The following is a 26,948-nucleotide window of genomic DNA, read 5'->3' as shown; positions in this document are numbered from 1 at the left end:
ACGGGTCCCACTTAGTCTAGTATTGTATAGGGCTCAGTTTTGGTCTCCTAATTTGAGGAAGAACATCCTTGTGATTGTGGCAGTGCAGCGTAGGTTCACGAGATTGATCCCTAGGATGGCGGGACTGTCATATGAAGAAAGATTAAAAAGACTAGGCTTGTATTCACTGGAGTTTAGAAGGATGATGGGGATCTTATAGAAACATGTAAAATTATAAAAGGACTGGACAAGCTAGATGCAGGAAAAATGTTCCCAATGTTGGGCGAGTCCAGGACCAGGGGCCACAGTCTTAGAATAAAGGGGAGGTCATTTAAGACTGAGGTGAGAAAAAACATTTTCACCCAGGGAGTTGTGAATTTATGGAATTCCCTGCCACAGAGGGCGGCCAAGTCACTGGACGGATTTAAGAGAGAGTTAGATAGAGCTCTTGGGGCTAGTGGAGTCAAGGGATATGGGGAGAAGGCAGGCACGGGTTATTGATAGGGGACGATCAGCCATGATCACAATGAATGGCGGTACTAGCTCGAATGGCCGAATGGCCTCCTCCTGCACCTATTTTCTATTTTTACCATTCAATTACATTTTTAGTTTTAGTTTACTTTAGAGATACAGTGCAGAAACTGACCGAGTCCACACCGACCAGCGATCTCCGCACATTAACACTTTCCTACACACACTAGGGCGAATTTATAAACATACCAAGACAATTAACCGACAAACCTGCACGTCTTTGGAGCGTGGGAGGAAACCCAAGGTCTCAGAGAAAACCCACCCGCTCACCAGGAGAACGTACAAACTCCGTACAGGCATCACCAGTGGTTGGGATCAAACACAGATTTCTGGCGCTGCAAGCAAGCGCTGTGAGGCAGCAACTCTACCGCTGTGCCACCGTGCCAAATTGTGCTTAGGACTTTGCTCAAAATGATACCACAAGCAAGTAGTAATATCTATTTTTTATTTTCTTTGCAGCTCGTCAAGGGATAAAGTGGAAATTAAATGACAGGTTGAGCACAGAGTGGAGTGCGGGGGATGAGTGGTACATCGGCACAGAAGCTCAACACCGACAATAAAACAAGCCATGGGTGGTTTGGAAAGAGATAAACCTGCGCAAACCTGCGTAATACTGATCTCACTGGAGGTCATCGTCGCTCTTTAAACACTTGGTCCAAACATTATTTCACCCGTGCCAGAGCAGGAATATAAATAACATGCTCTCCATTTCCATTGCAACCACAACAACCAATAACTCGTAGAAACACGGAGCTGCGGATACTCGACGGGTCGGGCAGTATCGCTGGAGAAAACATGGATGGGTGACGATTCACATTGCCTCCCTACTTTGGACTGATTGTAGGGGAGCGGGGGGGAAGAAAGCTAGAAGAGAGGAGATACACAAGTGTATCCCCTCTCCTCTCCTCTCCTCTCTTCCCCTTCCCTCTCCTCCCTTCTTCTCTCCCCCCTCTCCTCTCCTCTCCTCACCTCCCCTTCCCTCTCCTCCCTTCTTCTCTCCCCCCTCTCCCCCCTCTCCTCTCCTCTCCTCACCTCCCCTTCCCTCTCCTCCCCTGTGAGGAGCAAGAGCCGATAGGCGGGAGAACTGAGGAGACGAGTTTTGCTCTAGTTTTAGAACACTCCCCCATTACAGGAAGCATGTGGGGGCTTTGGAGACGGTGCAGAGGAGGTTTACCAGAATGGACTTGGGGGTATTAGGTGCAGGAAGGAACTGCAGATGCTGGTTTACACCGAAGATAGACACAAAGTGCTGGAGTAACTCAGCGGGACAGGCAGCGTCTCTGGAGAGAAGGAATGGGTGACATTTCGGGTCGAGACCCTTCCTCAGACTAAGTATCGGGGAAAGGGAAGCGAGCGACTGAGGAAAGAGAGGGGAGGCAGGACATAGCGTGATTATGATCGGGGGGGGGGGGGGGGGAAAGGGGGGGATAAAGCTGGAAACTGAACCCTCCTCTCTTCCAGCTCTCAGAGGCTATGGGGGAAAATGCAGGAGAATGCGGGAGGGTAAGATAGATCAGCCACGATTGAATGGCGGAGTAGACTTGATGGGCCGAAGGGCCTAATTCTGCTTTCACTTATGTATGACCTTCCTTTCCCCTCTCCACAATCAGTCTGAAGACAGGTCCAGACCAGAAACGTCACCTGTCCATGTTCTCCAGAGATGCTGCCAGACCTGCTGAGTTACTCCAGCGTGTTGTGCCATCCAGCAACCGACTCGCTCCCCTCCTCCACGCCACACACCCATGGCCTCCACCGATGGGGGAGGAGGAGGAGGAGGAAGAGCATGACGAGGAGCTACTTGTCCTGCACCTTGCCTTCGCTGGGCGCGTCCCCTTTGCCCAGCCCGCGGATGGACAGGTCGTACACCACCTCCTCTATCTTCTTCACGTCGTACTTCAGGCCGTCGTAGCGCTTGCGCAGCGAGTCGTTCTTCAGGTTGAGCAGCCGGAAGCCCGAGTCCAGCTCGTTGATGAAGGAGGAGATGCGCAGAGGCCGCGTGTAGTCGCCCGCGGTGACGCTGTTCAGAGCCAGCCGCGACTGTGCCGGGGAGAACCAAGGGGAAACGATGGGGGGGTTAATTATTGCAATCTGATCACTTGCTGCAATTAACATCGAGAATACAACAGTACATCAGTACTGGATCTTATTAGAAACTTACACAATTCTTAAGGGGGTTGGACAGGCTCGATGCAGGAAGATTGTTCCCGATGTTGGGGAAGTCCAGAACAAGGGGTCACAGTTTGAGGATAAGGGGGAAGTGTTTTAGGACCAAGATGAGAAAAAAAAAATTCACACAGAGAGTGGTGAATCTGTGAAATTCTCTGCCACAGAAGGTAGTTGTGGCCAGTTCATTGGCTATATTTAAGAGGGAGTTAGATGTGGCCCCTGTGGCTAAAGGGATCAGGGGGTATGGAGAGAAAGCAGGTACAGGATACTATTCATATTGTTTTTATCAGGGACTGGATTGTTTTTATTTTATGTGTGAAATGTTTAGGTTTTATGTGCGATGCTCCGCTATTCCCTGGGAAACGTCTTCTCATTTTGCACTGTACAACTGTTGCTTTGCAAGGTGACAATAAAGGTTGATTGATTGATTGATTGAAAAGTAAAAGGGAATGAGGGAGGAAGCGGAGCGAGAGTTAATGAGCCATTCCTGTTTCCACAAAGAACCAACATTGCAAGGAAACATGGCAAGGTATTGCTCAGGAGCCGTTGCAAACAAAGAATTGGTGATCTGCCATATATTAGGACAGGGAAGAAGGCAAGGGTCAAAGAGGTTGGATTAAGGAGTGTGGGTGGGGAGGTTTTGGAGGGAGGGTGCGTGGACAGCGGATCTCCGGCGGTGGAGCAATTACACGCTCAAGAAGCTAAAATTCAAGCTCAGAGATCTTAGAATGTGGCAAGGGGTTTATTTTAGAGATACAGCGCGGAAACAGGCACTCCGGCCCGCGCCGACCAGCGACCCCCACACACTCATGCTATCCTACACACTCTAGTGACAATTTTCAATTTTACAAAAGCCTATTAGCCTACAAACCTGCACGTCTTTGGACTGTGTGGGAGGAAACCGGAGCGCCCGGGGAAAGCCCACGCAGGTCACGGGGAGAACATACAAACACCCTACAGACAGCGCCCGTCGTCAGGATCGAACCCGGGTCCCTGGCGCCGTATAGCAGCAACTCTACCGCTGCGCCAGCGGGCCGTCCCAATGTACTGAAGGGGATTTACAGAGGATTAGAGAATAAAGATCCTGTGTAGATGGGAGATTGGGAGAGGCTCATAACGCTGGGCAATTTTACACAAAGTGGAATTGGACGAGCGCCATTCAAGGGGTTCACACAGCAAGGTTTTGTGAAGAACGCGATTGAGAGACGATATTTTACAGCCCACCATTAAGTCGCGTGAATGTGCGGACAGATTCGTGCAGCAGCTTGATCAACAATTGCATCACGTGTCCATAAACCTTACTGTAGCTTACCAGTTCATTGGCGAGAATCAGAAGTCCTGAAAGGTAATCCTCGATATCGAGATGGAACCCTTTGTGTCTCTTCACTTGAACTGAATCGCAACCATAAAAACAAAAAATAATTTTAATTTCTCATTCTTGTCTGGCTTTAAAAAAAAAAAATCGATTTAGCGGAATAGGTTATGCAGGGTGTCTTGGACATGTTGGGTGAGTGGGCAGATGCATGGCAGATGCAGTTTAATGTGGATAAATGTGAGGTTATCCACTTCGGTAGCAAAAACAGGACGGCAGATTACTATCTAAATGGTGTCAAGTTGGGAAAAGGGGAAGTACAACGGGGTCCGGGGGTCCTTGTCCATCAGTCAATGAAAGTAAGCATGCAGGGGGGTGGGAGATTGCAACCTTCATGTGGTCTGCCCTGTTACGACGAATGCAATTAACCCGGCGTGCACAATCAAATAAGATCAAATAGAACAGTCCTACAACTTTAGGCTGTGCATACCATCCCAAGAAGGAGGTACAGCAGGCAGTGAAGAAAGCGAATGGCAGGTTGGCCTTTATAGGGAGTTGAGTATAGGAGTAAAGAGGTTCTTCTGCAGTTGTATAGGGCCCTAGTGAGACCACACGTGGAACATTGTGTGCAGTTTTAGTCCCCTAATTTGAGGAAGGACATTCTTGCTATAGAGGGAGTGCAGCGTAGGTTTACAAGGTTAATTCCCGGGATGACGGGACTGTCATATGCTGGGAGAATGGCGCGGCTGGGCTTGTACACTCTGGAGTTTAGAAGGATGAGAGGGCATCTTATTGAAACATATAAGATTATTAAGGGTTTGGACACGCTAGAGGCAGGAAACATGTTCCCGATGCTGGGGGAGTTCAGAACCAGGGGCCACAGTTTAATATTAAGGGGTAAGCCATTTAGAACTGAGACGAGGAAACACTTTTTCTCAGAGAGTTGTGAGTGTGGAATTCTCTGTGGAGGCAGGTTCTCTGGATACCTTCAAGAGAGGGCTAGATAGGGCTCTTAAAGATAGTGGAGTCAGGGGTTATGGGGAGAAGGCAGAGACGGGGTACTGATTGGGGATGATCAGCCATGATCACATTGAATGGCGGTGCTGGCTCGAAGGGCCGAATGGCCTCCTCCTGCACCTATTGTCTCAAGATGAGATCTTTGCCTGAGGGCTATAAGTTCCTAAACCCCAGGGAATAGGTTGATCATGTATGATCAAAAAGGAGGGATTGTGAGAGAATTTATGAAAGCCTTGGTCAAATGATTGTGCATTGCTGCTGGGTGCTTCTTTGTGCCTGATGTTATTATCTGTTATCTGCAAAACCAACAGATAATAACATCATGCACGGGTATGTACAGGTCTGAGTAATGTCATTTAGGCAGCTTTGAACAAATCGCAACGCCCCAACTAAGCTGTTTAAGGAACTCAGGACTGGGCTAGTCTGCACATACACTTGTTTGTACGGCAGTATCTAAACCCGTGCTGTCTGTGCTCTTGAGGAGCTGTCTCCTCGGGCAGTTCCTCCGTGATATCACGTAATAAAGTCTCGCTCTCCGAGTCCTCGACTGATTTCTCCGACAGGCTGGCCCTAAGAGTTATTGCCACGCCAGCAAAGCAAAAACAGAATTAAGGCACAGCGGCGTAACGTACTTCCCAGTATTGCGGCTACATCTTCCCGTGTCACCAGGGTTTCCGACTCCAGATAGACCACGAACGCAGCCAGGAAGATCAGGCGCTGCAGTACGAACCGCCAGTGCTCATTGAACCTGGATAGAAATACTCAAGTGTCACATCCTCAACGCAGGCAGTACATTGCGAACAGTGATCATGTAATTGGACTGACAATCCCGAGAATAGAGAGAGTACAGAGGAGATTTACTAGAATGTTGCCTGGGTTTCAACACCTAAGTTACAGAGAAAGGTTGAATAAGTTAGGTCTTTATTCTCTGGAGCGCAGAAGGTTAAGGGGTGACTTGATAGAGGTCTTTAAAATGATGAGAGGGATGGACAGAGTTGATGTGGATCAGCTTTTCCCTTTGAGAATAGGGAAGATTCAAACAAGAGGACATGACTTCAGAATTAAGGGACAGAAGTTTAGGGGTAACATGAGGGGGAACTTCTTTACTCAGAGAGTGGTAGCGGTGTGGAATGAGCTTACAGTGGAAGTGGTGGAGGCAGGTTCGTTGGTATCATTTAAAAATAAATTGGATAGGCATATGGATGAGAAGGGAATGGAGGGTTATGGTATAAGTGCAGGCAGGTGGGACTAAAGGAAAAAAGTTGTTCGGCACGGACTTGTAGGGCCGAGATGGCCTGTTTCCGTGCTGTAATTGTTATATGGTTATAATGTTTAGATAAGGGGCGGCACGGTGGCGCAGCGGTAGTGTTGCTACCGTACAGCACCAGACCATATAACCATATAACAATTACAGCACGGAAACAGGCCATCTCGTCCCTTCTAGTCCGTGCCGAACACTTACTCTCACCTAGTCCCATCTACCAGCACTCAGACCATAACCCTCCATTCCTTTCCCGTCCATATACCTATCCAATTTATTTTTAAATGATAAAATCGAACCTGCCTCCACCACTTCCACTGGAAGCTCATTCCACACAGCTACCATTCTCTGAGTAAAGAAGTTCCCCCTCATGTTGCCCCTAAACTTTTGTCCTTTAATTCTCAAATCATGTCCTCTTGTTTGAATCTTCCCTACTCTCAATGGAAAAAGCTTATCCGCGTCAACTCTGTCTATCCCTCTCATCATTTTAAAGACCTCTATCAAGTCCCCCCTTAACCTTCTGCACGCCAAAGAATAAAGACCTAACTTGTTCAACCGTTCTCTGTAACTTAGGTGCTGAAACCCAGGCAACATTCTAGTAAATCTCCTCTGTACTCTCTCTATTTTGTTGACATTTTTCCTATAATTTGGCGACCAGAATTGTACACCATACTCCAGAATTGGCCTCACCAATGCCTTGTACAATTTTAACATTACATCCCAACTTCTATACTCAATGCTCTCATTTATAAAGGCCAGCACACCAAAAGCTTTCTTTACCACCCTATCTGTAGATGACATATGCATGTGACCCTTAATATAGTTACCTCATCCCTACTAACCACTCCCCATATCGCAAGTATAATTACAACCTTCCCACACACATATCGCTCTCTAGTTTCCGTGACAGACCACGTACAGCTAGTGCTTTCTGTAATGCCACAGTATGAATAAAGGAAGTAAAGTCACAGTGTGTTGATAACACTTCTTTACACTATCTACATGAGATTCCCAGGTTCTATCCTGTCTACAGGTGCTGCCTGCACACAGTTTGTAGATTCGCTCCGTGATCGAGTGGGTTTTCTCTGGGAGCTCCAGTTTCCGCCCAGACTCCAAAGACTTACAGGTTTGTAGGCTAATTGGCTTTGGTAAAAAATGTAAATTGTCCCTAGTGTGTAGGATAGCACTAGCACATGGGGATCGCTGGTCGGTGCGGACTCAATGGGCCGAAGGACCTGTTTCTGCTCTGTATCTCTAAACTAAACTAAATTTGGGTTAAGAATTGTCATGGGTACCAAAAAGCCATCAGTCTGCTGAAGGATCCCGAACCAAAACACTGTCTGTACAGTTCCCCAAAATCTAAATTATGTTCTCCAGTTGCTGCCTGACCCGCTGAATTACTTTGTGCCTTTTCCCCTCTAAACCTTTCCTATCCATGTAGCTGTCTGAAGAATGGTCCTGACCCAAAACCTCACCTATACAGTAATGCTGCCGACCCGCTGAGTTACTCTGCTAGAGTCAGTTATTAAAGATGGGATAGCAGCACATTTGGAAAGTGGTGAAATCATTGGACAATGTCAGCATGGATTTATGAATGGTAAATCATGTCTGATGAATCTTATAGAATTTTTCGAGGATGTAACTAGTAGAGTGGATAAGGGAGAACCAGTGGATGTGTTATATGTGGACTTTCAGAAGTCTTTCGACAAGGTCCCACATAAGAGATTACTTTACAAACTTAAAGCACACGGTATTGGGGGTTCAGTATTGATGTGGATAGAGAACTGGCTGGCAGACAGGAAGCAAAGAGTAGGAGTAAACGGGTCCTTTTCAGAATGGCAGGCAGTGACTAGTGGGGTACCGCAAGGCTCAGTGCTGGGACCCCAGCTATTTACAATATATATTAATGATTTGGACGAGGGAATTGAATGCAACGTCTCCAAGTTTGCAGATGACACGAAGCTGGGGGGCAGTGTTAGCTGTGAGGAGGATGCTAGGAGGCTGCATGGTGACTTGGATAAGCTGGGTGAGCGGGCAAATGCATGGCAGATGCAGTATAATGTGGATAAATGTGAGGTTATCCACTTTGGTGGCAAAAACAGGAAAGTAGACTATTATCTAAATGGTGGCCGATTAGGAAAAGGGGTGATGCAACGAGACTTGGGTGTCATGGTACACCAGTCATCGAAAGTAGGCATGCAGGTGCAGCAGGCAGTGAAGAAAGCGAATGGTATGTTGGCATTCATAGCAAGAGGATTTGAGTATAGGAGCAGGGAGGTTCTACTGCAGTTGTACAGGGTCTTGGTGAGACCACACCTGGAGTATTGCGTGCAGTTTTGGTTTCCAAATCTGATGAAAGACATTCTTGCCATAGAGGGAGTACAGAGAAGGTTCACCAGACTGATTCCTGGGATGGCAGGACTTTCATATGAAGAAAGACTGGATAGACTTGGCTTGTACTCGCTAGAATTTAGAAGATTGAGGGGGGATCTTATAGAAACGTACAAAATTCTTAAGGCGGTTGGACAGGCTAGACACAGGAAGATTGTTCCCGATGTTGGGGAAGTCCAGGACAAGGGGTCACAGTTTAAGGATAAAGGGGAAATCCTTTAGGACCTAGATGAGAAAAACGTTTTTCCACACAGAGAGTGGCAAATCTATGGAACTCTCTGCCACAGAAGGTAGTTGAGGCCAGTTCATTGGCTATATTTAAGAGGGAGTTAGATGTGGCCCTTGTGGCTAAAAGGATCAGGGGTATGGAGAGAAGGCAGGTACAGGATACCGAGTTGGATGATCAGCCATGATCACATTGAATGATGGTGCAGGTTCGAAGGGCCGAATGGCCTACTCCTGCACCTATTTTCTATGTTACTCCCATACTTTGTGTCTTTTTCCCCTTCTAAAGCTTTCCTATCCTTGTACCTGTCTGAAGAAGGGTCATGACCCAAAACGCCTCCTATACTCCACAGATGCTGCCTGACCTGCAGAGTTACTCCAGCACTGTGTCTATTTTTTTTGGTAAACCAGCACTTGTTGTTCCTTGTGTCCACATGCCTGTGATCTTTGAGGTGTGCTCCAAGGTCTATAACCCAAGCATTGACCCCTGTATGGAAGGTAGACACAAAATGCTGGAGTAACTCAGCAGGACAGGCAGCATCTCTGGAGAGAAGGAATGGGTAACGTTTCGGGTCTATACCCTTCTTCAGACCCCTGTATCTTCTCTTTACAGTTGCTGGAGTAACTCAGGGAAGACTATCCTTTCCTTTCTTCCGCACTTCATTTTTCAATTCAGGTACTTATAATTTAGTTTTCAACACTGACCTGTAGTACTGATCTGCAGGGAACTTGGTCTTCAGTTCTGCCAGGTGCGTCTTCACTGTATCAAAATGTTCCCGTGCTTTTTGGCACTTGTTCGGTACTAACAAGAAAATACAAAATCAACAATTAAGACCGATACAAGTTTTTAAATCACAGTGGGTAAAGCTGCTGCCTCACAGCACTAATGTCCCAGCCAGGTTCTGTCCTAACCTTGGGTGCTGTCTATGTGGAGTTTGCACATTCTGGCCGAGACCACGAGGGTTTCTTCCCCCATCCTAAAGACGTGTGCATTTGTAGGGTTAAAAAAGAAAGACGCTTAAGAGTGCTGGAGTAACTCAGTGGGTCGGGCATCTTCTCAGGAAGACATGGATCATTGATGTTTCGGGTTGAGGATCTTCTTCAGACATTGCGGGGATGGGTGAAAGGAGGGGGGCAAAGGAAATGTCTTTTGGACACCTTACAACCCTGTGGTATGAACATTGAATGTTCATACAAGTTCACATTTATTGCCACATGCACCAATTAAGGTACAGTGGAATTTGATTTACCATGCAGCCATACAAACAAAAGAGCACAATACACAATAGAATATAACATGAACATCCACCACAGTGGGCGGTGGAGGTTCACCATTCTTCACTGTGGTGGAAGGCAATAACTTTGTCAGTCCTCCTCCTTTGTTCATCCGTGGTCGGGGCCATGAACCCTCCGCAGTTGCCGCTATGGATAGCCTGATGTGCAGACCCTCTCGTTGGGATGCTCGAAACTCCGACGTCGGTCCGGACGGACACTACGCGGCTTGGAGGTCCCGAATCGGCCACTTCCTACCGGAGACCGGGTCTTCACGATCTGATGGGCCGCAGGCTGACGGTCGGAGCTCTTCTTCTGGCGACCCCCCGGCAACGGCTCGCCCGCTCCGCGATTGAAAGTCCACGCAGCGCCCGCGGCTAGAAGCTCCACAGACTGCGGCTTCAGGATGTCGTAGTCCGCGGGCCAGCGATCGGAGCACTTCTTCTGTCAACGCTCGGCTCCGCGATAGAAAGTCCAAGCTGCACCTGCTGCTGAAGCTCTGGACCCGGCTCCGGGAAAAGGCCGCACCAATCCAAGTTGTTAGGCCGCGAGGGGGGGGAGGGGAAGTCAGAACCGGGGGGGGGGGGGGGGGGGGGGGGGGGGGGGGGGGGGGGGGGGAGTCCATAGGGGGAGTCCAGAACCAGGGTCCACAGTTTAAGAATAAGGGGTAAGCCATTTAGAACGGAGACGAGGAAAAAAACTTTTTCACCCAGCGAGTTGTGAATCTGTGGAATTCTCTGCCTCAGAAGACAGTGAAGGCTGGTTCTCTGGATGCTTTCAAAAGAGTTAAATAGAGCTCTTAAAGATAGCGGAGTCACGGGATATGGGGAGAAGGCAGAATGGAGTGCTGGAATGGATCACAGTGAATGACGGTGCTGGCTCAAAGGGCCGAATGGCCTACTCCTGCACCTATTGTCTATTGAATGCTCTAATTTTAAATACTTGTAACTTCTACTTACACTCTCCCCCTTCCTCCACCCTAGTTGTTTAACCAGCACCGTAGTCCTCTACATTGTTTCCCTCTTGAGATCCCACCTTCCCTAGCCAACAGTGGACTTACCAAGCACTGCCCTGCCTTTTTTTTGTGGCTGGCCTTGAATAGTGTTTTTCTCACATCCAGCTCCATTCACTCCCTCCCCCCACCCCCAACTTTCAGTCTGAAGAAGAGCCCCGATCCAAAATGTCACCCATCATTTTTCTCCAGATGCTGCCTGACCCACTGAGTTACTCCAGGAATGTGTGTCTATCAGTGGAAAAAGTTACTACTTCAGCTTTAAAAACATAGAAACAGAAAATAGGTGCAGGAGGCCATTCGGCCCTTCGAGCCAGCACCGCCATTCATTGTGATCATGGTTGATCGTCCCCTAGCAATAACCCGTGCCTGCTTTCTTCCCATATCCCTTGATTCCACCAGCCCCTAGAGTATCTAACTCTCTCTTAAAGCCATCCAGTGACTTGGCCTCCACTGCCCCCTGTGGCAGGGAATTCCATAAATTCACAACTCTCTGGGTGAAAAAGTTTGTTCTCACCTCAGTCTTAAATGACCTCCCCTTTATTCTAAGGCTGTGGCCCCTGGTTCTGGACTCGCCCAACATTGGGAACATTTTTCCTGCATCTAGCTTGTCCAGTCCTTTACAAGTTTCTATAAGATCCCCCCTCATCCTTCTAAACTCCAGTGAATACAAGCCTAGTCTTTTCAATCTTTCTTCCACTGTGATACTTACTTTCTTTAAAGCCGGATATTTGGTGGACAGTCTGCAGCAGAGTTAGAATCTCACGAGCTGTTTGTTCAAGGACTTGAACCACTTTTCGTATATCCTGCAGATGATAAGGAGAGTAGAGAAAGACTGAACATAGAGCACTGTGAGGAAAGTCAGATTTATTTCTCAGATAAGAATTAGATTTGTACGGCACGTTGGCGTAGCGGTAGAGCTGCTGTCTCACAGCGTCAAGACCTGGGTTTGGTCCTGACTACAGGTGTTGTCTGTGTGGAGTTTGTATGTTCTCCCCGTGACCGTGTGGGTTTCCTCCAGGTGCTCATGTTTCCTCCACACATTCCAAAGACGTGCTGTTTTGCAGGTAAATTGCCTCTGGTGTGTAAGACATAGAACATACGTGGAAGGATGATAGCTGGTCAGTGCGGACTGTCTGGTCAGGGCAAAAGGCCTGTTTCCACGCTGCATCTGGCCTGAATGGCTGTATGGCCTACTACTGCACCTATTGTCTATCTCTAAATTACTAACATGTTAACATATGACATCTGTGTGTGGTATCTCAGCTGCATGGAGGCGGAGAGGGGAGCTCTTCAGCGCGTCATGCACAGAGCGCAGAAGAATATTGGGACACAGCTACCAGCCTTGGAGGATATCTACTAAACACGGTGCCTCAGAAAGGCCGTCAGCATTTTTTAATTTTGTTGTACATGGTTCATGTTACAATGACAATAAAGAAACTATTCTAAATTCTATTCTATTCTATTCTAGCATCCACAAAAACTCCTCACACCCTTGTAATGGACTGTTCGAGCTCCTACCTTCCGGCAGACATTACAAGGCCTTCTACTCCCGCACCTCCAGACTCAGTAACAGCTTCATCCCTGAGCTATAGCTGCTCTGAACCGGCCCTGTTGAGTGCCCCCCACCCCCATGAACTGTTTCCCTCGGATGGTCACGTCGCACATCGACCCGGCACAGACACATTTGCACTTTAGACTGTTTTGACTGTTTTACTGTTCTTTTTATGAACCATGTTCTCGGGGTATCTAAATCTAAATTTTATTAGTTGCTTATGACATCGGATGGAAGCTGCATACCAAATCTCGTTGTACATATGTGCAATGACAATAAAATATATTATTATTATTAAACTCAAGTCAAGTCAAGTCTATTCATCACATGCACATACGAGATGTGCTGTGAAATGAAAAGCGGCAATGCTCGCAGACTTTTTGCAAAAAAAAAAAACAGACAAACAAACAAACTACAAACAGAATGGAACAGAATCACATATTCTTTTACATATTAAATATTGTGGGCGGAAGGAAACAGGGAAAAAAAAACGGCAATTTCTTTTAAAAGCAGTAGAGTGGTACAGTAAAGTTAGTCCCTGGTGAGATAGGAGTTTACAGTCCTAATGGCCTCTGGGAAGAAACTCCTTCTCAACCTCTCCGTTCTCACAGCATGGCAACTAAGGCATTTGCCTGAACGTAGCAGCTGGAACAACCCGTTGCAGGGGTGGAAGGGGTCTCCCATGATCTTATTGGGTCTGGAGTTGCACCTCCTGATGTATAGTTCCTGCAGAGGGGTGAGTGAAGTTCCCATAGTGCGTTCGGCCAAACGCACTCCTCTCTGCTAGATTAGATTGTAAGCAATTGCAGGGAATAGTAGGCATAGCCCAGTTCATCACACAGACCAAACTGCCCACCAAGCCACCATTTACAAAGGGTGACAGTGGCACAGCTGCAGCCTCGCTGCACCAGAAACCCGGATCAATCCCAACCTTTTATGCTGTCTGTGAGCAGTTTGCATGTCTCCCTGTCACCCTGTGGGCTTCCTCCAGGTGCTCTAGTTTCCTCCCACACCTCAAAGATATCGAGGTATGTAGGTTAGTTTAGAGATAGAGGAGATTTACTAGAATGTTGCCTGGGTTTCAGCACCTAAGTTACAGAGAAAGGTTGAACAAGTTAGGTCTTTATTCTTTGGAGCGCAGAAGGTTAAGGGGGAACTTGATAGAGGTCTTTAAAATGATGAGAGGGATAGACAGAGTCGACGTGGATACGCTTTTGAGAGTAGGGATGATTCAAACAAGAGGACATGATTTGAGAATTAAGGGACAAAGGATTAGGGGTAACATGTGGGGGTACTTCTTTACTCAGAGAGTGGTAGCTGTGTGGAATGAGCTTCCAGTGGAAGTGGTGGAGGCAGGTTCGATTTTATCATTTAAAAATAAATTGGATAGGTATATGGACGGGAAAGGAATGGAGGGTTATGGTCTGAGTGCAGGCAGATGGGACTAGGTGAGAGTAAGTGTTCGGCAAGGAGGAGGGGGCTCAGGCTGCGGCAACAGCCAGGGCGCTAATGTAAAGGCAGGGTTCGCGTTCAGGACAAACCGGTCGCTGGGGACACCCACCTCCCTGACGTCCTGGTCGGCGGCCAGAGAGGCCTGGACTGCGCCGAACAGCTCGTTGACCGACATAGCGGTGGCAGAGGCAGAGCTTCACCGGCGATGGACCTGACCCGAGTCCCTCCACCAACTGCTCCAGATCCCGTCTTCTCTCTCCTCTCTTCTCTCTCTCTCTCTATCCCTTTCTCTCTCTCTCTCTCTCTCTCTCCTCTCTCTCTCTCTCTTCTCTCTCTCTCTCTCTCTCTCTCTCTCTCTCTCTCTCTCTCTTCTCTCTATCTCTCTCTCTCTCTCTCTCTTCTCTTCTCTCTATCTCTCTCTCCCTCTCTTCTCTCTCTCTCTATCTCCTCTTCTCTCTTTCTCCCCTTTTCTCTCTTCTCCTCTCTCCCTTTCTTCTCCTCCTTTCTCTCTCCCTCCCTTCTCTCTCTCTCTCTCTCCCTCTTTCTCCCTCCTTTCTTCTTGGCGCCAGGCAACGAGGCGCGACCACCGCAGGAAGGGTCCTTCCGTATCATTCGTCGCACGTCACCATCCCCAGTTGTGCCTGTTTTTATAAACTCATAAGTTTTGCACTATCAATGTTTGTTTGTTTTTACTTGTGTATATGTATGTGTGCTTGTTTCTATAAACATGTTTTGCCTTATTATTGCTTGTTTTTATGTGTATATATATTTTTTTCCAGATATGTTCATGTCATATGAGCAGAATTTGTATAATATATAGAAAATAGGTGCAGGAGTAGGCCATTCGGCCCTTTGAGCCTGCACCGCCATTCAATATGATCATGGCTGATCATCCAACTCAGTATCCTATACCTGCCTTCTCTCCATACCCCCTGATCCCTTTAGCCGCAAGGGCCACATCTAACTCCCTCTTAAAGATAGCCAATGAACTGGCCTCAACTACCTTCTGTGGCAAAGAATTCCACAGATTCACCACTCTCTGTGTGGTGTAATATATAATAATAATAATAGTATATATAATATATATATTGAATGGCCAAGTAGACTAATTCTGCTCATATGACGAACATATCTAAAAAATATGTAGTATATAGTCTGAAGAAGGGTCTTGACCCGAAATGTCACCTATTTCTTTTCTCCAGAAATGCTGACTGACCCGCTGAGTTATTCGTGCTTTTTGTGTCTATCTTCGGTTTAAACCAGCATTTGCAGTTCCCTCCTGCACACACGTGTATATATAAGTTCATAAGTGAAGGAGCAGAATTAGGCCATCGCGACAACTCCGCCATTCTATCATGGCTATGAATATCAGTATGACTATTGATTTCTCTACGTTCAGGAAACCCTTGTATCACATCCCTCTCTGTCCCTCCACCACCCTGGTTGTTGTACCAGTTTCACTGTCGCCGTGGTGGGTTTCATTTTCTGTAACTCGTTTTCACCCAGCCACAGCCAACAATGGACCATTGTGAGTTCCACCTTGATCATCGTTACTTTTTATGCATATGTTTCATTCATTTGTTCTTGATCTCTCTATATCATCGTCTATATCGCTCATTTCTCTTTCCCCCTCTCAGTCTGAAGAAGGGTCTTGACCTGAAATGTCACCTATTCCTTTTCTCCAGAGATGCTGCCTGACCTGCTGAGTTACTCTAGCATTTTGTGTCTAACTTCCGTGTAAACCAGCATCTGCAGTCTCTTCCCACACATTCAATCATGGCTGATCCATCTTTCCCAAGAATTAATTGCTGCAGATGGCTGTGAAGGCCAAGTCAATGGATATTTTTAAGGTGGATATAAATAGATTCTTGGTTAATACAGGTGCCGGGGGTTACAGGGAGAAGGCAAGAAAATGGGGTTAGGAGGGAGAGATAGATCAACTCTGATTGAATGGCGGAGTACATTGGGATGAATGGCCTAATTCTATCAATTATGATCTCTCTCAACCCCATGTTTAAGAAAGAACTGCAGATGCTGGAAAAATCGAAGGCAGACAAAAAATGCTGGAGGAACTCAGCGGGTGAGGCAGCATCTATGGAGAGAAGGAATAGTCAACGTTTTGGGCCAGCATTTTTGTCTACCTTCTACAATGATACAATATAATTTATCTGAAGAAGGGTTTTGGCCCGAAACGTTGCCTATTTCCTTCGCTCCATAGATGCTGCTGCACCCGCTGAGTTTCTCCAACTTTTTGTGTACCATACAATTTATTTGTTGTCATTTGAATCTCAAGGTTCAAACGAAATTGGGTTTCTGCAGTCATACAAACAAGAAAAAGAACCAAGACACAACATAATTTACACAAGCATCCATCACTGCGAATCTCCTCCTCACCAAAGATCTTATAGCTGCTATAGGATCATTGCTCCTCACTGTGATGGAAGGCAAAGTCTTATCTCTCCCCTGCTCTCTTCTCCCTTTAACCCCTGGCTGGCACCCATACTAATCAATTTACTTTTATAAAATTATTTTTCAAGAACATTAATTTATACACTGGTGTATCCCCTAAAACATATGCCAACAGAGCTGATGTGATGGTTAAAAGATGAAGTTTTGTTTATTTTGTTTGATTCAAGCGGCATCTGTGTAGGGACCTACGTTGAGGCCCGGCGCGGAGACCTCTGAAGCCCCTCCCCCTCTCTCTCCCTCTCTCTGATCCGCCATTGTGGGAGCCGCAGCGTTTGGCCATGGTGAGTGTAATCCGTCGCCATCCGCCCCCCAAACCGCCTCCATCCGACGCCAAACCACCGTGACCGAGCGGGGGGGAGCCCGATCTAATTCTGCGGGGCTATATTGAAGGAGACGTCCCGATGGTTAGGGGGATGGCGACGGTTGTAATAGCGGGGACGGGGGGACTGGGATGGAGGCGGCTTCTCTTCCCTCCCCCCCCCCCTACCCCTCATCCCCTCCCCCTGGCCGGCCAACTTGATTCTTCATAACTTGATTCTTCATAAGTTCACAAGTGACAGGAGCAAGAAATTCGGCCATTCGGCCCATCATAGTTGATCTATCTCTCCCCCTACTAACCCCATCCTCCTGCCTTCTCCCCATAAATGATCAAGAATTTAAGAAGGAAACTGCAGATGCTGGAAAATCGAAGGTAGACAAAAGTGCTGGAGGAACTCAGCGGGTGCAGCAGCAGCATCTATGGAGCGAAGGAGATATGCAACGTTTCGGGCCGAAACCCAAATGTTCACAAGTGACAGGAGCAAGAAATTAGGCCCTTCGGCCCATCATAGTTGATCTATCTCTCCCCCTACTAACCCCATTCTCCCCATAACTGATCAAGAATTTAAGAAGGAAACTGCAGATGCTGGAAAAATCGAAGGTGGAGAAAAGTGCTTGTTTATTTTTGATTTTCCATAAGCATCTGCGGTGTCATAAGTTTTATCGAAATGCAAGCCTTTTGTTTTTTATCCCTAACCATACATCCAGTAACATTAAATTGTAGTGTTTAAGAAGGAACTGCAAATGCTGGAAAATCGAAGGTAGACAGAAGTGCTGGAGAAACTCAGCGGGTGCAGCATCATCTATGGAGTGAAGGAAATAGGCAACGTTTCAGGCCGAACATTGCCTATTCCCTTTGCTCCATAGATGCTGCTGCACCCACTGAGTTTCTCCAGCACTTTTGTCTACCACTGATCAAGAATTAATCTAACTGCCTTTCTAACTCTCTCTCTCTCTCTATCTATATCTTGACAGCCGTCCCACAAAACCTTCCGGATCAAGCGCTTCCTCGCCAAGAAGATGAAGCAGAACCGGCCGATCCCGCAGTGGATCCGCATGAAAACCGGCAACAAGATCAGGTGAGGGAGGGCTCCAAGTTTAGGTTTTATTATTGTCACGTGTACCGAGGTACAGTGGCAAGCTTGGTTTTACATACATGACGCGTAGGAAAGAACTGCAGATTCTGGTTTAACTCGAAGGTAAGACAAAATACTGGAGTAAAAACGGGACAGGCAGCCGAAATGTCACCTATTCCCTCTCTCCAGGGTTGTCCCCAGAGATGATGCCTGTCCCGCTGAGTTACTCCAGCATTTTGTGTCTATCTTTGGTTTGTGTGTATGTATGTGTATATATATAACAAAATATATATATATAACAAAATAAGCAGACGCTAATAGTGCAAAGACAAAAAACAATGCTCCCAAGTCTGCATAGTTGGAAGCTTATTTGGAAGTTGTAGTGTTTAATAGCCTGATAGTTGTAGTGAGGAAACCTCTCTTGAACCTGGATGTTACAGTTTTCAGGATCCTATCCCATCTTCCTGGTGGCAGGAGTGAAATCAGATTGTGGGTCTCTGAAGATGCTAGCTGCCTTTTTGACGCAGTGGCTCCCCACAGCTTCAAAAGGGGCCTAACTAGAGTTTTATAACGCTCCAGTTATGTACTGCTCTTCTCCCTGGTCCTGTCTGACAGGAGGGATCAGGATAAATAAGGAATTCAGAAGCCTGATAACAGAGGGGATTAAGCTGTCCTGAGTCTGGAGGTGCGTGGCAAATAGGGCACTAATTAAACGCAAGCTTTTTGTTTTAGGATCAAAGAGAGTTCCTGGCGCAGATGAGCTTGATTAGCTCGAATGGGGTTGAATGCATAATAAATCTTATAGAAAAGAGATTGGGTAGGAAGGTAGACAAAAGTGCGGGAGAAACTCAGCGGGTGCGGCAGCATCTATGGAGCGAAGGAAATAGGCAATGTTTCGGGCCGAAACCCTTTTTCAGACTGCAGATGCTGGTTTGAAACGAAGATGGACACAAAATGCATAGCAGGTCAGACAGAATCTCGAGAAAAGGAATAGGTGACGTTTTGGGTTGAGACACTTCTTCTGGAGATTGGGCAGCTTTATAACAAATAAAGTCAGGATTTGTTTCATTGGAAGAAGGCCACAGAATGTTCCAGCATTTAGAAATCGGGTTGTCCAAGGGCAAGAAACCAAACTGGCCAGTAAACATACGGGCAAATGCAATGTGTGTTCTTAGCCTGTAAAGGAGGTTAGACTTGCAGCAACCATACAATGACCTACAGATAGACACAAAATACTGGAGTAACTCTAGGTTCATTGAATGTGGACGCTGGAATTTGTATGGTGCTGCTGAGCTTCATAGGTTATAGGAGCAGAATAAGGCCATTTGGCCCATCGAGTCTACTACGCCTTCTCCCCATAACCCCTGCCATTGGCATTGGGCTCCAGCAGTTATCATTCTATAACTGCTTATATTGTATGCGATTCCTTTCCTAATTTCCCGAGTGCTAACCTGGACTGTGAGAGGGATGCAGAGAGGCTCTGGAAGGGAATATAGACAGATTACGTGAATGGATGCAGTGTAGCTACACTGATGAAGCTTCCCCTGAGCTGTGGGAATCTCTCCTCTTCCCCCATCATAGATGAGGCCCTCACTCGTGTCTCGGTACCCCGCAACCCCTGCTCCTCCTGCCCCTGGTCGCAACAGAGACAGTCCCCCTAGTCCTTACCTTGCACCCCATCAGCCGTCGCATACAACACATAATCCTCCGATATTTCCGCCACCTCCAACGGTATCCCGCCACTATCCGCATTTTCCCATCTCCACCTCCTTCCAGAGACCTCTCCCTCCGCAACTCCCTGGTTAACTCATCCCTTCCCACCCAAACCACCCCTTCCCCAGATACCTTCCCCTGCAACTGCAGAAGATGCAACACCTGTCGCTATACCTCCTCCCTCGACTCTGTCCAGGGACCCCAACAGTCCTTTCAGTTTAGGCAGAGATTCACTTGCACCACCTCCAATCTCATCTACTGTATTCGTTGCTCAAGATGTGGGCTCTTGTACATCGGCGAGACCAAATGCAGACTGGGCGATCGTTTTGCGAAACACCCTCCACCACCTCCAGTTTAAATTCCATTTGGAATATTTTGGAGGACCGAGAAACCAAGCGTGAACCAACCTGATCTCCCGGTTGCTGGACACTTTAATTCTCGTTCCCATTCCTACACAGACCTTTCTGTCCTCGGTCTCCTTCATTATCAGAGTGAGGCTAAAAGCAAATTGGAGGAACAGCATCTCATATTTCGCTTGGGCAGCTTACAGCCCAGTGGTACGAATATTGATTTATCTCACTTCACGTAGCCCCGGCATTCCCTCTCTCTATCCCTCCCCCACCCAAGTCGCACTAGCTTCTCATTTTCACCCTACAAACGGCCTGTTTCCTTTTATCGTCGTTATTTTTTTTCATATCTTACATTCATTGGTCTTTATCTCTCCACATCACCGTCTGTATCGCTTATTTCTCGTGTCCCTAACCAATATGAAGAAGGGTCTCGACCCGAAACGTCGCCCATTCCTTCTCCGCAGAGATGCTGCCTGTCCCGCTGCGTTACCTCAGCATTTTGCGTCCATCTTCGATCACATAAATAAGGGCTTTCTTCATCCAGGTTTGTTGAATCCTTGAATTCTGTAACTAAGATGAATGTGGAGGCTCAGTCACGGTGCGCTGAGGACAGTGAGCATTAAAAATATACAAAATCTGATCATTATGGCATGCAAGGATAGTGTAGGAAGGTGATGCTGAGGCAAAGGATCGTCCATGATTTTATTTGTTGACAGAGCAGGAATTTCTTGTTCTGAAGTTGAAGTCAGGGCTGATAAAAGTTTTTTTTAATTCTGGCAGAGGCTAGCCCTCTGTAGTTTGGTAGCATTTATAAAGTTGGAGACAAGATAACATGATAATTCAGGGTAGTGATTTGTCATTACGGAGGCATAGTTTGCTTTAGTAAAGACTTTGGTGATACAGCGTGGAAAACGAACACATCAGCCCACCGAGTCAGCGCCGACCAGCGATCACCCCATACACTAGACCTACCCTACACACTAGGGAAAATTTACAATTTTACTAAAGTCAATTAACCTACAAACCTGTACGTCTTTTGAGTGTGAAAACCGGAGTAAATCCACGTGGTCACAGGGAGAATGTGCAAACTCCATACAGACTGCACCAGTACTCGGGATGGAACCGGGTCTGAGAAAATGGTTAGGTTATGATAAGAAATAACGGTTCTCACTGGGATGGAATATATCAGCAAACCCTCAGCTTTCGGGTCTCGACACGAAACATCGCCAATTCCTTCTCTACATGAATGCTGCCTCACCTGCTGAGTTACACCAGCATTTTGTGTCTACCCTAAATATTTGCATCTGTCTTTGAGGTAGATCACATGTGTAGGAAGGAGCTGCAGATGTTGGTTTACACAGAAGATAGACACAAAATGCCGGCCTTGGCCCAAAACGTTGGCCATTCCTTCTATCCAGAGATGCTGCCTGTCCCGCTGAGTTGCTCCGGCATTTTATGTCTATCTTCGGTGTAAGCCAGCATCTGCAGTTCCTTCCTACACATTGCCAAATATCTGCTGCTCCATGATCGGGTCATGTGGATTTGATCACTTGAAGCCATGTTGACTCCGCGTGCTGACAGCAGTGGGAAATTGTGTTCAGATAAATTTATTAGTGTCCTTTGACGATCTAACAGTGAGTTAAAGGAAAGCAACGCTTGTAGAGTATGTAGAGAATCCATTTCCCAAGGGATTTGATACACTACCATGTACGAGAGTACCGGACAATTTCAGATTATACGACATTGAATATAACACATTGGCACAGATGATGAAGTTGTATGGGGATCTAGATGTGATTTTTGTGTTGGTGATGAAGACCACAATGAACGTGGATGACAAAACTATATTGTAGCATAAATTACAGTTGATAAAAGGAACAACTGAAATTTAACAGATGGAGGTCTAACGACTGGAAAAGCGAGGCTCTACAGTTTTTCAGTGATCGCTGGTTGGTATGGGCCGAAGGGCCTGTTTCCAAGCTGTGTCCAATAAACTAAACTAATCTCTAAACTAAACTAAACTGAAGGGCTAGGGATTGCTCCAGAAGACTGCCCAATAAATATCTATCTTCCAACATCACCATTTTAGTGCAGGGAAGAACTGAAGATGGTGGCTTAAATCAAAGATAGACACAAAATGCTGGAGTAACTCAGCACGACAGGCAGCATCTCTGGAGAGACGGAATGGGTGATGTTTCAGGTCGAGACCCTTCAGACAAAATCAAAATTTTGGTGAAATTGAATATTGTGGACCTTGAGAAACGCGGCCAGCGCTTGTATGATGAGTGGAATGGGTTCTCATGTGCTACAATTTAATGTTACTGGATGTATGGTTAGGGATAAAAAACAAAAGGCTTGCATTTGGATAAAACCTATGAGGCTTATGGAAAACATTGAGACCCAAGTCTCCAGTCTGTAAAACTCCATAAACAGTAGTATTAGAAGTGACTAATATAGAATGTTTTACAGCCAACTGATTAGACTATGACTTCTGTTTAAGAAGGAACTGCAGATGCTGGAAAAATCAAAAATAAACAAAAAATACTGGAGACTCAGCGGATAGGGCAGCATCTCTGGAGAAAAGGAGTACGCGGCGTTTTGGGTCGAGATCCAGGACAAGGGGTCACAGTTTAAGGATAAAGGGGAAATCCTTTAGAACCGAGATGAGAAAAACATTTTTCGCACAGAGAGTGGTGAATCTCTGGAAATCTCTGCCACAGAAGGAAGTTGAGGCCAGTTCATTGGCTATATTTAAGAGGGAGTTAGATGTGGCCCTTGTGGCTAAAGGGATCAGGGGGTATGGAGAGAAGGCAGGTACAGGATACTGAGTTGGATGATCAGCCGTGATCATATTGAATGGCGGTGCAGGATCGAAGGGCCGAATGGCCCACTCCTGCACCTATTTTCTATGTTTCTAATCTCATGCAAAAGACACATTCAACAATCTGGTTTGAACCAATGACTTCCTTAAAATAATTCTCTCTGCCATTTAATTGGAATAAAATATAATATCAAATTGCTACAGTCTTTCTGAGCTTTGTACAGAGTATATATCTACCTCAGTCATTACTTGTTCAGGGTAAATAATCTTAACCCTTCCACTCCTTTACTAATGCATAAAAGCTGATATTTTACATTTCTGACCAATTGATCTTGTCTTAATGGATACGAAAGTGTTTGGACCTGAGGCAGCTGGCTAGAGTTAAAGATACAAATTGACTTGCACCTACTGAGCCTGAAGTCTGTGCTGTTAGCTCAGGCAGTTAACTGAGGGCATACAGAAGCTGAAGACGCAGCCCAGTCCATCACTCAAACAAACTCCTTTCCAATTACTCCATCTACACTTCACGCTGCCTCGGCAAGACCAGCAGCATAATCAAGGACCAGTCTCACCCCGGACATCCCTCTTCTCCCCTCTCCCATCAGGCAAGAGGTATAGAAGTATGTAAACACACGCCTCCAGATTCAAAGAAGGGTTTCGGCCCGAAACGTTACCTATTTCCTTCGCTCCATAGATGCTGCCGCACCCGCTGAGTTTCTCCAGCATTTTTGTGTACCTCCAGATTCAGGGACAGTTTGTTCCCTGCTGTTATCAGGCAATTGAACCATCCTGTCACCAACGGGAGAGTGATCCTAACCTCTCATCTACCCCATTGAAGACCTTCAAACTATCTTTTATCGGATGGCATTGGACTTCACCTTGCACTAAATGTTATACCCTCTATCCTGTATCTGTTCACTGGATGGTTTTATTGTAACCATGTTTAGTCATTTCGCTGACTATAGCATACAACAAAAAGTATTTCTCTGTACCGCAGTACACGTGACAATAATAAACTAAACAAAAAGCATGCATATTCAGTTCCCAGGAGGATATTAGGAAACTGGTTCATTTTTGGACAGTTCTGGCTATTTTCCCTCTTACTGACTATTGGAAAACTCCCTTTCTTGCTTGGGTAAGATTCAGACATGTTCTGGTTTAATATTCACGCCTTGGTTTGTAAATACTCATGCCCACACCACTAAGCTGTTCAGCTTTACATTGAGAGATTTGAGAATTAAGGGACAGAAGTTTAGGGGTAACACGACGGGGAACTTCTTTACTCAGAGAGTGGTAGCTGTGTGGAATGAGCTTCCAGTGGAAGTGGTGGAGGCAGGTTCGATTTTATCATTTAAAAATAAATTGGATAGGTATATGGACGGGAAAGGAATGGAGGGTTATGGTCTGAGTGCAGGTAGATGGGACTAGGTGAGAATAAGTGTTCGGCACGGACTAGAAGGCCCGTGATGGCCTGTTTCCGTGCTGTAATTGTTATATGGTTATATGAGGGGTTGTGGAACCTAATGATATGTTTGTCTTTTTTTAATTTTTGTTTGGAAAGTACAATAATTGGTCTGCAAGTAAGTCTGTTGGCCTAAATGGATCTAACTTCACTGTCCTGTAAAGCAGGTCTGCAATTGCAGCGCCTCCTTCCATGTGGTGCTGTCATTAATCCTGCTGAGATCAACTGCTGTCTGAATGTTGTACTTGCATCTTACTGCATTGTGTGGTGAGAGAAGACTTTTAACAGCCACACATACCAGTTGCTGAATCACTTGAGCCTGCGAATGTTTATATGATGGTGATGATACTTTATTGTCACTTGTACCTAGCTAGATACAGTGAAGATTTTTGTTTTTGCCGACAAGCTACAAAAAGTACTTGTCCATTCTTTTGTCTCCATCTGCTTGTCGGGATCTTCCATCTTGCGCGTATAACCATATAACAATTACAGCACGGAAACAGGCCATCTCGGCCCTTCTAGTCCGTGCCGAACACTTACTCTCACCTAGTCCCATCTACCTGCACTCAGACCATAACCCTCCATTCCTTTCCCGTCCATATACCTATCCAATTTATTTCTAAATGATAAAATCGAACCTGCCTCCACCACTTCCACTGGAAGCTCATTCCACACAGCTACCATTCTCTGAGTACAGAAGTTCCCCCTCATGTTGCCCCTAAACTTTTGTCCCTTAATTCTCAAATCATGTCCTTTTGTTTGAATCTTCCCTACTCTCAATGGAAAAAGCTTATCCACGTCAACTCTGTCTATCCCTCTCATCATTTTAAAGACCTCTATCAAGTCCCCCCTTAACCTTCTGCGCTCCTACATGTACCTACAAACGTTTAATTCCATATATCTGCTTGTAAAGGAGTGTGGAAAGGTCTAAAATACATGGACTTACTGCTGATTTTTGCTCTCACAGGTACAACTCCAAGAGGAGACACTGGAGGAGGACCAAGCTGGGATTGTAAAATCATTCATGCCATTGGCACAACTTCAAGAGCTGTAACTCCCAATTTATATCATCTACCAAGAGCGGCAATGGAATTGCAAATCTGACCAAGCTCTGGGGACAAAACTTTGTTTGTTTTCTTTTGTGGAAAAATAAAAAATTTGAAATATTTGTGAGTTGAATGTGTGAATTCAAATTAATAAAAACTATTTTTTAGATGTAGTTATTCAAGTGAAAGGACACAGAGTGCTGGAGTAACTCAGCGGGACAGGTAGCATCTCTGGAGAACATGGATAGGTGACATTTTAGGTTAGCTCATTCCTGCCTGGGTTTCAACCAAGTTGCAATCTGGTTAGAAATTCCAATTGAGCACCAGGTTTTAAACAGCTTTGAAATGGTGCTATTGTGAGATAGTCCAGGTTTAGCTGCTGGGACTTTTCAGGTTGCTGTTCAAGCAATTTTCTCAACATTCAGTTCACTATTTACCACCGCGACAAGTTGAAAAGTGAAAATATCAATTTCTGTTGTTTAACCATAGATTCGAGATATGAATGGACAAATCAATGTAGAGAGTAATTAGGAATTTGTTGCAATTTACCAGCAGTGAGATTCTCCACTTTAGGATGTCGACTTGAAAGGTTGGAGACATTGAAAAAAACAGACCATGAGTTCTTAATAGGGATTAGCTTTACTTTTTCAATTTTTATTTTGGTTTGGAGATGCAGCATAGAAACAGACCAAAAGATGTAGGAAGGAACTGCAGATGCTGGTTTACACCAAAGATGAACACAAAATGCTAGAGTGACCTTGCGGGTCAGGCAGCATCGCTGGAGAAAAGGAAGAGGTGACAAGTTTGGAGAAGGGTCGTGACCTGAGACATCACATCTATTCCCTTTCTCCAGTGATGCTGCCTGTCCTGCTGAGTTACTCCAGCATTTTGTGTCTATCTTTGAATTAAACCAGCACCTGCAGTTCTTCCCTCACCATTATTCACACTAGTTAGAAATAGAAAATAGGTGCAGGAGTAGGCCATTCGGCCCTTCGAGCCTACGCCGTCATTCAATATGATCATGGCTGATGATCCAACTCAGTATCCTGTCCCTGCTTTCTCTCCATACCCCCTGATCCCTCGAGCCACAAGGGCCACATCTAACTCCCTCTTAAATATAGCCAATGAACTGGCCTCAACTACCTTCTGTGGCAGAGAATTCCACAGATTCACTACTCTTTGTGTGAAAAATGTTTTTCTCATCTCGGTCCTAAAAGACTTCCCCTTTATCCTTAAACTGTGACCCCGTGTTCTGGACTTAGTTCTATCTTATCCACTCTCTACACGCTAGGGGCAATTTAGAGAGGCTAACTGACCTGATCTGCATGTCTGAGATGTGAGTGAAAACCATTGCAGCCGGAGGAAACCCAGTCACAGGGAGAACGTGCAAACTCCACAGAGTGAGCACCTGTGGTCGGGGTTGAACCTGGGGCCCTGGAACTGTGAGGTAGTAGCTCTACCAGCAGTGCCACCCTGTGGAGCTTTGGTGTTTTACCAAATTCAAACATCTTCAGTTACAA

The 26,948-nt window shown here is 46.0% G+C and overlaps 2 protein-coding genes across 3 annotated transcripts; one reads left to right on the top strand and one right to left on the bottom strand.

Moving 5' to 3' along the window:
• Window positions 1–941: 941 nt before the first annotated feature.
• tsn (translin) lies at window positions 942–14,427 on the bottom strand. Of its 2 annotated transcripts, XR_008723094.1 has the most exons (7): window positions 14,283–14,427; window positions 11,879–11,972; window positions 9,588–9,684; window positions 5,638–5,753; window positions 3,989–4,068; window positions 1,543–2,547; window positions 942–1,479 (listed from the first exon to the last, which is right to left on the bottom strand). XR_008723094.1 is itself a non-coding variant. In XM_055631763.1 (6 exons), the coding sequence occupies exons 1-6, from the start codon at window positions 14,346–14,348 to the stop codon at window positions 2,305–2,307; spliced, it is 696 nt and encodes a 231-aa protein (XP_055487738.1). In that variant the 5' UTR covers window positions 14,349–14,427; the 3' UTR covers window positions 1,522–2,304. The 2 variants fall into 2 exon arrangements, 1 of the variants encoding a protein (XP_055487738.1); XM_055631763.1 differs by lacking the exon at window positions 942–1,479 and having other exon boundaries at window positions 1,522–2,547.
• A 2,353-nt stretch (window positions 14,428–16,780) lies between these two features.
• On the top strand, window positions 16,781–25,550 carry rpl39 (ribosomal protein L39). Its single transcript, XM_055631765.1, has 3 exons — window positions 16,781–16,923; window positions 17,936–18,039; window positions 25,350–25,550. Exons 1-3 carry the CDS (start codon window positions 16,921–16,923, stop codon window positions 25,396–25,398), a joined length of 156 nt encoding a protein of 51 aa, XP_055487740.1. The 5' UTR covers window positions 16,781–16,920; the 3' UTR covers window positions 25,399–25,550.
• The last annotated feature ends 1,398 nt before the right edge of the window (window positions 25,551–26,948 follow it).

Source organism: Leucoraja erinacea, unplaced genomic scaffold (genome assembly GCF_028641065.1).
Source record: "Leucoraja erinacea ecotype New England unplaced genomic scaffold, Leri_hhj_1 Leri_89S, whole genome shotgun sequence".
NCBI classification, from domain to species: domain Eukaryota; kingdom Metazoa; phylum Chordata; class Chondrichthyes; order Rajiformes; family Rajidae; genus Leucoraja; species Leucoraja erinaceus.
Note: the sequence above shows the minus strand (reverse complement) of the source record. Positions and strands in the feature narration are given on the sequence as shown.

Excerpts from the sequence above, each read along its gene's own strand:
- tsn (XM_055631763.1), bottom strand. The coding sequence starts at position 14,348 with ATGTCGGTCAACGAGCTGTTCGGCGCAGTCCAGGCCTCTCTGGCCGCC. Across the intron at positions 9,685-11,878 it reads AATATCCGGCTTTAAAGAAA|TACCGAACAAGTGCCAAAAA; the intron begins GTAAGTATCACA and ends TTTTCTTGTTAG. Across the intron at positions 5,754-9,587 it reads CCTGCAGATCAGTACTACAG|GTTCAATGAGCACTGGCGGT; the intron begins GTCAGTGTTGAA and ends ATTTCTATCCAG.
- rpl39 (XM_055631765.1), top strand. Across the intron at positions 18,040-25,349 it reads AAAACCGGCAACAAGATCAG|GTACAACTCCAAGAGGAGAC; the intron begins GTGAGGGAGGGC and ends TTGCTCTCACAG.